Source organism: Parambassis ranga, chromosome 7 (assembly GCF_900634625.1).
Source record: "Parambassis ranga chromosome 7, fParRan2.1, whole genome shotgun sequence".
Classification (NCBI taxonomy): domain Eukaryota; kingdom Metazoa; phylum Chordata; class Actinopteri; family Ambassidae; genus Parambassis; species Parambassis ranga.
In genome coordinates, this window is record NC_041028.1 from 20,283,626 (window position 1) to 20,296,127 (window position 12,502).

General features: G+C 40.7%; 1 protein-coding gene across 1 annotated transcript; it reads right to left on the reverse strand.

Annotated features, from left to right (window-relative positions):
* Positions 1 to 2,497: 2,497 nt before the first annotated feature.
* On the reverse strand, positions 2,498 to 10,211 carry LOC114439025 (protein-serine O-palmitoleoyltransferase porcupine-like). The gene is made up of 13 exons (XM_028410737.1): positions 10,163 to 10,211; positions 9,555 to 9,697; positions 9,278 to 9,470; positions 8,537 to 8,580; positions 8,192 to 8,373; positions 7,987 to 8,117; positions 7,791 to 7,916; positions 7,391 to 7,491; positions 7,199 to 7,275; positions 6,844 to 6,907; positions 6,292 to 6,377; positions 5,878 to 5,988; positions 2,498 to 3,221 (listed from the first exon to the last, which is right to left on the reverse strand). Exons 2-13 carry the CDS (start codon positions 9,688 to 9,690, stop codon positions 3,123 to 3,125), a joined length of 1,350 nt encoding a protein of 449 aa, XP_028266538.1. The 5' UTR covers positions 9,691 to 9,697; positions 10,163 to 10,211; the 3' UTR covers positions 2,498 to 3,122.
* Between the last annotated feature and the right edge of the window lie 2,291 nt (positions 10,212 to 12,502).

The following is a 12,502-nucleotide window of genomic DNA, read 5'->3' on the forward strand; positions in this document are numbered from 1 at the left end:
TACAGCAGTGAGTGTTATCTCTGGCACAGAGGTGAGGTGTTGTACAGTCATACAGCATGAGGCAGGACAGATGTCCTGTAGTGTTCTGTGTGATAACGACTAAAATAAAAGATTAAAATATACATGCAACAACTTCTTGTTCACCCTTATAGCAGTTTTCAAACTCTGGGACTGATGGCCCAACACCATCCAACCTGGGTTTACTTGTTTAGTTTATGGATTATATTTAATTTCCCCATGGGGATTAATAAAGTAATTCTTAATCTTATTATGTCATGTGATCACTCCACATTTGAGCTGACATTACCTGAAATCTGTAAACCTGTATCTTCCGGGATATTTGTTGTAGCTGTCAACCTTCATCCCCTGGGGGATCATCCCCTTCCACTTAGAAATGTTGATTCAACATATGTTACACATTCAGACAAACTGATTAAAAATACAGTACCTGCTGTACAGTAATGCTTCACACCACTCAGCTGGTTTCAGAGGCCTCAGAACAGATACATCTATGCATTGCTGCCTCGATTAAACACACAGTGTGATGTGCAGTGTGAGCTATGTGTGACTGTAGCATACACACTGCTCACATGTGAGGAACCTCAGTTATCTTTGATCAAGACATGTCGTTTGTCTCTCATATTAAACTGGTCTCTAAGACCTTCTTCTTTCACCTCTGTAATATTGCTAAGATCAGGAGCATCCTCTTAGAGTGATGCTGAAAAGCTCATCCATGCTTTTGTTACTTCTAGACTGGACTACTGCAGCTCACTATTGTCTGGATGTCCACATTACTCCATCAACAGTCTGCAGCTGATCCAGAACGCAGCAGCTAGAGTTCTGACAGGAAGCAGCCAAAGGGATCATATCTCTCCTGTCCTAGCGTCTCTTCACTGGCTCCCAGTGGACTCAAGAATACACTTCAAGATCCTTCTTCTAACCTACAAGGCTCTACATGGACTAGCTCCATTATATCTGCAGGACCTGATTGTACCATATGTTCCTAATAGAACACTCCGATCTCAGAATGCAGGTTTACTTGTAGTACCTAGAATTCATAAAAGTAGAATGGGAGGATGAGCCTTTAGCTATCAGGCACCACTACTATGGAACCAGTTACCAATCAGGGTCCGAGAGGCAGACACCGCCTCTATCTTTAAGACCAGACTTGAACCTTTATGTTTAGTAAAGCGTACAGTTAGCCTTAAACATAGTGTGTAGGGCTGATAGGTATAGATACAGTCACTTGCTGACATGGCCTCAGCCACAGGTAGAACAGGTGTCATAGGGCTGATAAATTCTTAACTTTTAGCAAAGCTGTGCTGCTTATGGCTTATAGGCCTATGCTGTCGGGGGGAAACAAACATGATCCACTGAGCAGTCCCCTGTCCCCTCAAATCCCCTCGCACCTCTTCTCTATTCTCGTTAGTCTGGTTCATACTGGTGATTCATGTCAATAACTGTGTTTGCTGTCTTCCTCGTAGTCTTGTGCCTCTCTCTCTCTCTCTCTCTCTGCAGGTCTCTGCCTCCAGAGTCCAGACCTGCATGCTGACCTGCAGTCTGGACCTTGTCCAAACTAATGCTTATTACCTGCACCAGCCTTTATTGTTTATCTTTGTTTTTATATTTAACTGATGATATATACAGCTACAACTATATAGACACAATGATTTCTACGGTGGCCCTGAAGGTCAAAACACAACATTTCAGATTACTGAAATGGTAAGGACAACACTTCTTGCCTCTAATTGGACAGAAGCAAACAGTGTAACGTCACTTCCTGTTTCTACTAATCTGTATCCATGCACGAGTTTTAAACTGTGTTGGAAAGAATGGAGGACGAGATGGCATAGGAATATTTTGAAGAGACTCTTCCGTTAGCTTTGTCTCCTCTCGTACGACATCACATCGGTGTCTTAACACCAAAACACTTTTCAAATTGTACTAAAAACTTTTTTCTAAAAATTATTTTCTTGTATCTTGGTCTCTTCTGATTAACCTATACTTTATTATAACACTAGTGATGGTCACCTGACACGAGGCTTCCATACAAGCTTCGAAGCCAAAGCAGCATTTATCTTGAACCGCTGCTTGTAAACTTGCTTTGATGCGGGAAAACCCACGTGACCGATGACGTCCCTCAGTGAATCACACGACTGGTTCGATCACTCGACACTGCTTCGTAACGTGAGACTTTGCTGAAACCAGCTCAGTCCAAAACAGTGGAAAAAATATTGTTTAACAATAAAAATGTTTGAATTACTATCCAGGCATATTCACAAGTATTACTGCAATACATTTATAGACTCAAATGACCGAAACCACTTAATCAGTCTTCACTAAAATATATGTATTACACGCCCTGGTTACACTCATCACGTAATAAGACACTGTGTCCTATTTCACCACTAGAGGTCACTGAAACGAAGCTTTGAATGAATGAACCCATACTCGACACAATTGATGAAGTGGTTCAATTCTGCTTCATTGCTTCATTTGGCCATCACTACTGTTGACATCTACAATGAGTGCAGCTAAAATAGTATTGTACAATTAAATTACTGAGACAGGCCTTTAGGGCAATACTAAAAATTGTAGACATAGAAAAACATATCAATTTCAGTGTGCCATGTCAAACTACAGACACCATTAACCTTTTCTGTGTCAGTGCTATTAAACAATCAGATAATCACAAAACAAGATCTTATTTAGTTTTACAAGTAAATTTAATAGAAAAATACAAAAAATAGTTATAAAAAAAGAAATTATTTTAACAAATACAGTCATGGACCCATATGTACATGCTGAACTGCTAAATTGTTTTTGCCCATGGACTTCACCTCTAAAAGCAGCACCACACTTGTCTACGGGCTTAAAGAAAGAGAATGCCTTCTTGGGTCTGGAGGTCTTATGTAGTGATGTCTTCCACAATATAACTGTGATGAAATTACTGGACCTTGATCTGTTTCAAGACAATTTGAAACGGTGCCATCCATCAGTGTTTCCGTATCCTCTTTACATCCACGTTCCATTTACCAAACAAACTTCTTGATTCATTGACACCAGCTCATTCTATAAGTGCTTGGCGTCTGCCAGCCTGCCCATCTCCTCCAACAACATCACTAAATTAAACGATAGAAGACCCAGCAGGCGAGCAAAACCCAGTGGCTTGCCCAGTTAAGATCAGACCACCTCTGGATGGTGTGGATGGCAGTGTAACCCTGCAAAAGACAGCCACAATTACCAGGAGCACTAATTAATTACACCCCAAATTAAACTGCTATTAAATATATATGTCCCAGTTCAATGATTACAGTTATTGTATACAACAAAACCTGAAGGGTGAATGTGTGAAAAGTTTTAATATTATGTAAAAATAAAAACAAAGGTCAATCAACCAAATCTGGTTAGTAAAGCCTCTCTCCACTTACAACAGATGAGCATCAATAAACGAATGAAAGGTTAAAACTGTTAAAACAGTTTAGACATACGTTAGACATATGTCACTGTTTTAAAGTTGTTGTAATGTCACATACACTACACCAACTTTAAAGAAATCCCTGTAATATACATACATGCAAACAGATAAATCATAAAAGACTACACTAATGGCATGTACAAAGGCGTGGAAATAAATCATAGCTAGTACAAAGTACTAGGGATGTCCCGATCAGGTTTTTTTGCCCTCGAGTCCGAGTCTGTGTGTGTGTGTGTGTGTGTGTGTAGGCCTGTCATGATAACAGATTTTGCTGGGCGATTAATTGCCAAGAGAAATTATTGCGATAATATTGTCAAATCAATGTTTAACTAATGATAATGACATATAATGCAAGTACACCCTTTCAAAGATCAATAAACTTTAATTTCTAAAGAACATTTAACACTGGAAAGGCCCCCAATCATCAACATTATTATTATTATTAATGTTATTATTAATGATATTAATATTAATGTTGATATTATTATTATGAGTAGTGGTAGGCCTATTACCATGGCTTATCTGAGCATAGTCAATGGAGTTAAGTCAAACCAACTAGCACGTCATGAGCAACAGAGCCAAACAACACGCACTCTACCTGCTGCTGGGAGTGGGCTCACCTGTGCGCACATGTGTTTGTGTGCGCACGCGTTTGCGTGTGTGTATGCGCATCAACGAATTTTAAAAACGCCGCCATGTAGACAGAAACACATAAAATAGCAGAGATGGCACAAGAGGACTGGGCAAGAGGACTAGACTAGGTGGCGCTGCAGCGAGTGCCGCCAGTGAGAAGGCAGAGAACTTCACTCGTACAACGCGGACTCTCTTTGATGGCACGTTGTATTCATAAGCATGTTTAGTCTTGTGGTGAATTGTGTCGAAGTGTTGAACCAGTGTTGTGCAGCTTCAGAGCTCTGTGTTGCTGTAACCAGCGTCCAAGCCCTGCAGCGCTGTGACGCACCGTGGCGACGCAGACAGCGAGCTGACCGTGGTCTGCTCAGAACATCCCGTAAACGTCACACAATGAGTTAAAAAATAACAACTACCTGTTGGTTTGACACATTTTAAGACAGAAGCCGCGGGCCATATTAAATCTGACGGCCGGACTTTGCACACTTTATACGCTACGACGCACCGGAGTGACAGGTATCCGAGTCCTGATCGGGAGGTAATGTCCGATTCCGATCGAGTCTGAAATCACGTAATCGGGCCCGATTTCCGATCATGTGATCGGATCGGGACATCCCTACAAAGTACTGTAACTTATAAATAATCAAGGATCCTGTTTGGATTGACTTTTTAAGCTTGATAATAGTGACACCTGTGGTGGTTTTGTAAACCGCACTATGCAGTTTACAAAACCACAGTAACTGCATTGCTGTATATGTTGTGCATCCTGTATGCTATACAGTGAGAAACCTTTTGAATATCAGTATATTACTAGCCATGTGGGTGGTTGTGGCATGCTGAACTGTCCTTGGACAAGACACTTAACCCTAAGTTGCTCAAAAAATGGTTGCACTATTGGTGTGTGAATGTGTGTTTGTGTGTACCCATAAAGGGTAAATGTGAAGTAGTGTGAAGTACTTTGAGTACCTTTGAGGTAGGTAGAAAAGCACTATTAAAGTACAGACCATTTACCATTTAATGTGGAACTGAGTTTTACAAAGGGTCACAAAACTAGCTGGTTAACTACTAAGCTCAGTCAGAATGCTGTAACTTGGCTACACTGCAGGGATCTGTGATGTATTTGTTTAATTGGGGAATATGCAAATTGCTACAACACACCATCCTGAATGGTTTGTCTGGGAGAGCGTGGACCAATGGGACGAGAGGGACGACGAGGCCTCTATAAAAGGACGTGCAAGACTTCGCTTCGCGGGGAGAACTTGTTAGAGAGAGAGATGGTTGTGTAATGTCTGCTCGTTGTTCTCCCCGGTGCTGTGTGTGAACTGGGTTAAAACAATAAGAGTTATTCTGTGAAACCCGTGTTTAACTTAGCTGTGCTGTGCTGTCCCCTCTTGTGTTTGAGTGGGTCGCTCTTTGGAGTAGTTTTCAGTTTGTTTGTGCCTTATCTGTGTTTTCGCTCTGTTAGAGTAGTTTTTAGTTTATTGTATTGTTTGATAGACCCTTGAGTGAGTAGTTTTGTGTTCTTCTTAGATTGTTCCTTTCCTATTGTTAATTCCCCAGCAGGGTTCCTGCTCGTTTTCTTTTCATAACTTTTGTAGTTTTTATTTTCTTGGTTGTGAGTTTTGTTTGAGAATTTATTTATTATTTGTACTGCACCACAACCGTGAGTAAAAACATAAATACCTTCGAGTTCCTCCCATCTGCCCTAGACTAGCCGGAACGTGACAACAGGCTACTGAGAAAGTTTGTGAAAGGTGTGAATATTTTACCTCCTCTACTGCTTCTTCATCAGCTCCAGCATCAAACATAGAGCCTAGGTATGTGAGATGGAAGACGGCCAGGAAGCTGAAACCCAGGTTCAGCAGCACTACCCAGTATTCCTACAAAGAGAGAACAGCTCAGCTGTGGATCTTGCACAGAAATGTCTTCCATAGTACCTTTTTTATGGAACAAGCCACTGAAGATCTGATCATCTGAATACTTCTAGTTCATTTGACCAAAATCAACTTACTGGGATTTTCTCTTTTTTGTCCTCTACGCAGAGATCATTTATCAGTAGAAGCTACGTGACAACTTTTAATATTGGTCAAAATGTATGGTGCAGGGCCCTGTGTTACTGCATATACAGTATCACAACACCATCAACGTCAGCAAGGCATTCAGCTGATGAGCTGAAGCTGTACCTTCTTGTGCTGATGGCTGCAGTCAGAACCACACGGCCTGGACAGGATGCAGGCACTGAAGATGGATGCAAGTTTCTTTCTCAGAACTGAAGACAAAAAAAAAAGTGTTTAATAAAACACTAAACTACCCTACAGGTTTGTTTTTTTCATTATTTATTATTATAGTTATTTAACCTTTTATGTATATGCACACGTTCCGGTCAACCACCTAGAAACAATTTCTGATTGCAAAAAAACCTATACAGCTTATAGCTGTATACAGATCACAGAATTCCCTCACCAGAAAAAATCGAAAAAACTACCAATCTGGTGCGACATAAAAGCCATGAGACTGCAGCAATGCTGAGGTGTTACTAAAGCCCAGGGTGTTCTGAGCAGCCTTCAGCTTCTCTGTATTTTTAACGTTTTACTTTTTGAAATAACCGATACAAAATAATTGACTTCTGTATAATATTCTAATTTTCTTGTATAGTAGTTTGTGCAGACAAAGGTCTGAGCTCTAAAACCTTTCAATGTTTAACACTAACATACAAAAAGTAATGTTATGCACACCATGTTCCACATAAGTGATGAATCCCAGCGAGAGCAGGACAGCTCCCAGGTGAAAACTCAGACCCTGAAAAAGACAGTCACCATCACTCCTCACACTGTGAATACAGCTCACACATAATATCCAAAATTTCTCCTTGGGAATCTATAAAGTATCTATTTATCTTCATCTATTAACACAAAATTAGTGTCACCCTTACAATGTACTGCACAGAGCTGCTATACTGTATTTCTGTCAACTGATAAAGCCACATGGCAGTAATGGATGATGGGAGATCATATGATCCCATACTTATCATGGTTCTGGCCACCTATACAGTAGAGGGCTCTGAACAGTGGTGTGCATCAGGTTACTAACATGCAGTAAGGCGCTGGCTGTGTACGTCACCAAGATGCCTGGGAAAGTTCCTAGTTTCACAGCATTTTTAAAGACATCTGAGGGAAATGGAGCACAAGACTCAGTAAGCACACAACACTATGACAGTTTTTCATGTTAATTTCATAAAAACGGATAAACTATGATGTATGTGGGGGAGAGACTGGAACTTACAGGTTTTTAGCCATCGGGAGATTGGGATGTTCCAGGATGTCACCACTACCACCATAGAGCGAGGCATTTCCACATTGACAGGTTTCACCACACTCATGTCCCTGCACAATTAACATGGAGATACATGGTTCTGGGGATTGTACTAATAAAAATTCCAGCCACTCAGAGCATCTTTTGAGAAATAGGAAGACTTAAATTGGATGTTTGCTGCTATTTTGGCTGACACATACCTATTGTTATCTTTTGTCACCACTTGTTTGTTATAAGATTATTCTGGGAATAACACACACACTAAACTAGCTGTATGAGTACATGTGTGTGTACATGCATTACACATGTGTTATAACCCCCAAATGACTGTACCTTACACTAAAATACACCACCTGAAACTAAAACTTACCATCTGATGCTATCTTTTTCTTCTGTGAAGCCTGCTCCAGCTAGCATAGTGGTGCCCTCACTGAGGTGACCCACAAAGTAGTTACTGAAGTGGAAGGATACTGCTGTTTCATAAGCACGCAGCCACCTGAGCAACACACCAAATACAAGTTAAATACACACATTATCTTAGAAGAAATGAAAAAGGTTTTTCTTACTTCTCTGTCACTGAGCTTCCAGAGATGGGAATGAACAAGAGGAAGAGGTACGGGGCAATGCAGGTAGAGATCAGCAGACAGATCTGACTTTTCAGAAGGCTCAGGGAGGAACTATACAGCCACAACCAGCTCTGAGGATAAAACACATAATTACAACTATTGCACTATACATGAAAGACAGCAACAGAAACTGATAACTGCTAACCAGTTTTGTCCCTTCGACTGCATTCTTATAACTGGAGAAGCTGATCCAAGGGCCAAAGACAACAGTACCCACAAAGAGCACATATCCCAGGTACTCCACTGGGGAGGGAAAACTGCCCACTGCTCCTCGGTCCAAGTCAAAAGCCAAAGAGATGGCCTTCATGGCCACTACCATCTGAGAGCCTAAAACATACACACATTTTAGTAGACACTGCATTCACTTAGCTGATCATTTTGACTTCTACTGAACCTCATTAGTATTACTTGCCTACATTAAATCCTTACAATATGAAATGTGATTGTATAAAATATAAAAACAATTTAAGCGAAGAGATGTAATACATACCTCTCATTTTATGCCAAGTCACCATATCAATTAAATGCAACTCTCTGAAACACAGTGAAAGTGACAGATATCATAATTCTACACAAAGAACTTTGCACTTTCCAATGTGTTTTATCATTATTGGTCTCTTGACACACTCAAATAAAACATGAAGATATGGTAATATATCTCACAAATTAAAAATTGAACAACCCAACGGATGTGGTAGTTATCATCGCTTCAGAGTGCTTTGCCTCAGTGTGAAACTACCTAACTGAAGCATCTTATTCAACCAAAGTCCCAGGGCTTGCCTTGAAGTAACCAACACCAGATCCATGTAGAGTATTGTATGAAGCTGGCTATCTTGCCAGGTTTACCAGCTAACATGATCCATGATTCAAATAATAAACAGTACAAAGTAAATGTTAGCCAAATGAGATAATAGAGCTTATGTGTGCAATATGTAATTTGTTAATTATGGGACGAAAGAAACAAAATAAGAATTTTGAAATAAAACATTTTGATCCCTGCCACTATAGACATCACTAGACTCACTGCTAGTCTGCTAAAAAAGGCAGGGCAGTGTGAAACAGATACAGTACATGACTGCTCAGCCAATTGTCTTGTTTCTTAAATGTCTTTGCTGTAACTTAACTAGGCAGCATCAATTGATTATATCAGTTCTCCTCTCTGAGTACTTTGTGGAGAGTGAGCATTGTTTTTAACAGTATAAAGGCAGTGTTTCTTGCAGTCTTTTCTCACCCGATCAGGAGGTAGATGAGGATGATAACTGAGAGGAAGAGCCCTTTGCTGCTGGAGTTTCGGCTGAGCAGCAGAATGAGGTAACAGAGTGAACCAAGTAACAGCACCCACACCATGTTCTCCTCAAAGAACAGATACAGGCTAAGTAGCCCAGCCAAAGCAGACACAATATGCTTCACTGTGGACGCCGCTCCTAAAAAAACAAAAGCAGGAAGAGCTTTAAGCATGTCTTTCTTTGCAGGTTCCTGCAGGCTGATATGCAGTCTAAGCAGCTCACCTAGTCTGAAGTAGAATCTGCAAATCAGGCAGAGTAGCAGCAGCCTCCAGACCTGCTGTACGGCTTGCTGGACTGTTATGAGACCACAGCTCTCAGCCAGCTCCTGCCACACCTCCAGCCTACTGGACCAGTCCATCCTGCAGCTGCACACGCAAAACCACTACAAAATGTATACCAGCATACTGCAACCTTTGAAATGACTGCATTACAAATGCTAATCATTAATTTTAAGACTCCTGGCACCAACTGGCTGGACAGGTAATAAGTGTGGTCAGTCAGTTGTACATTATATAACTCTAAAGTTTTCAATAATCAAACGCTCTGAACAGCAGCCCCATGTCAAAACATTTAACTTGAAGAAACAGAGCCGTGAACGTTATAACATTTAGGGAGGATTTAACCGAGCGATAACTTACTACCATGTTAACTAGCATAAAACAAATAGCAAACTTTCTATCTATGCTAACTGGACTTCGCTTGGCAATAACATTAGTTATGTAACGGTAACGTATTACTACGGAGTTCAACATGGCAGAGATTTGTGTCTTAGAATGTGGCGGTACAGCTAAAGCTACGGACTGTTTCTGTGAGTTAACAAAAAGGTTCACCTGGAATATTGATGTTGTTGTTTCTTCTTCTTCTTCTTCTTCTTCTTCTTCTTCGTCTTCTTTCTCTGTGTATTAGGGCAGTTTCAGACGCTAGCATGCCTCCGCAGGCTGGCGGAGGTACTACAGTAATAACTATTCAGCGTTTTACAACAGGGGATCAGATCCCTGAATTGTCTCTACCAATAATTTTCTTAAAACCGATCTATATGTTGTCCACAAGTTAACCATCGAGACGGATAAAGAGGAAGTGGTACTCCTCTAAATCAGATGAATCCCAGGGGGGCCAGAGAGATAGTTGCCAGAACAGCTTATTATTCATCATTAGTAGAGCAAAACAAGACACTGTAGCCAGGCTGACGAAGAGCCACAGCTCTGTGGAGCCTCATATTCCTGCAGCTCTTAGTGGTGAAGACTTCATGAGCTTCTTCACCAATAACATCACTAATATTAGAGAACAAATCAACCATGATCTCCCCACTACAGCCAGTATGCTGCCATCTTTAGAAACCTTGTTTAGTCCTAATCCACCTCTGGACAGCTTCCTGCTCTTAGACCTTCCTGAGCTGACCTTCAACATTAATAAATCTAACCCAACTTATTAGATCAGATCAACTTATCTTTAACAACAGGATATGTACCACAGGTGTTTCAAAACTGCTGTTATCAGACCTCTACTTAAAAAAACCTTCACTGGACCCAGACATCTTAGCAAACTATAGACCTGTTTATTTTTTTAAGATGCTTAAATGGGTGGTTGCAAGTCAGTTAACTGATCACCTACATAGAAACACCCATCCATCATCTGAACCCGCTTGTCCTGCAGTGCAGGGTCACAGGGGCCTATCCCAGCAATCAAAGGGTGAGAGACAGGGTACACCATGGACAGGTCACCAGTCCATCACAGCAACATACACAGACAAACAACCATTCACACTTACACTCACACCTATGGGCAATTGAGAGTGACCAATTGACCTAAGCATGTCTTTAGAATGTGGGAGGAAGCCGGCTTACCTGGAGAAAACCCACACAGGCACAGGCAGAACCTGCAAACTCCACACAGGAAGGTTCCAGTCAGAATTGAACCAGGAACCACAGCACTAGTTAAAGTCACCAATGACCTCCTCATGGCATCAGACCGTGGACTTGTCTCTGTACTTGTTCTACTGGATCTCAGTTCTTCCTTTGACACTATAGATCACAGCACTTTACTACACAGATTAGAACATGAGATTAAAGTAACTGGGACAGCACTGCGCTGGTTTAAAGCATATTTATTTGACAGATTCCACTTGTTCATATTAACAATGTCTCCTCCTCGCGTACAAGGGTTAATCACGATGTTCCACAGGGTTCAGTGCCTGGACCGATCTTGTTCACCCTCGACATGCTCCCTCTAGGAAATATAATTCAGAAGCACGGCATAAACATTCACTGTTATGCTGATGACTTCCAACTTTTTACTATTAAACTCAGACAAAACTGAGGCAATTGTTTTTGGACCTAAATATCTCAGAAATAGATTATCTGATAACATTCTCTCTCTGGCCTACCTGTTAACAAATGGTTCCTATGCAGATGCTCATATAACTGACATGACTTTAACTAAAATATTCTGTTATGAGAAACAAGTTCAGCTCAGAGAGATTTACAATTCAGGAGCAGCCCAAAGGTTTCAGGACCAGGGCATGTCTCTAAACCTGTCTGTCAGGGAAATATGTGATAAAAACATGTCAGTTGTATTTTCTTTGCAAAGATCTCAACATCTAATAGAGTAGAATGTAGACAAGTTTCACCCAAGGACAAGAACAGAATATTGACTGCCAGGACAAGAACAGAAGACACATGAAAGTATATTTAGGAATAAGAAAAGAATGTTGGCAATTAGGATATAACCAACATGACAATTAAGGTACAGTAGCAGTTTGGACATACTTCTCATTCAATGGTTTTTATTCATTTTTATTATTTTCTAGTAGCCACCCTTTGCTTAGATGACAGCTTTGCACACTCTTGGCATTCTATCAGCTTATCCAGCACCTGGAATGTTTTTAAAAGAACAGGTGCTTTATGTTTGACACAGGAGGACAACTCCAGAAGAGTTACCTCTGCTGAGTCAAAATCACCTTAACCAACTTTGTTGGTTATTTATCACAATTCAAGGCACACTTAACTAGCATGGATTTTTCATGGCCTGTAAGAAAACTGGTGTGATTAAAGGTGGTGCATGCCCTTGTGGAGGCCTGTTTTTAAGGACATACTCAGGCCTGGTATTTTTGTGAGTTTAGTTTTATCTAAATAGATAAACATTTTTGTATGTTGGATTTAATTGCCTGTAAA

Coding starts and splice junctions, on each gene's coding strand:
- LOC114439025 (XM_028410737.1), bottom strand. CDS start 9,690: ATGGACTGGTCCAGTAGGCTGGAGGTGTGGCAGGAGCTGGCTGAGAGC. Junction 9,471..9,554: donor CAGATTCTACTTCAGACTAG/GTGAGCTGCTTA, acceptor TTGTTTTTTTAG/GAGCGGCGTCCACAGTGAAG. Junction 8,374..8,536: donor GACTTGGCATAAAATGAGAG/GTATGTATTACA, acceptor TGTATGTTTTAG/GCTCTCAGATGGTAGTGGCC.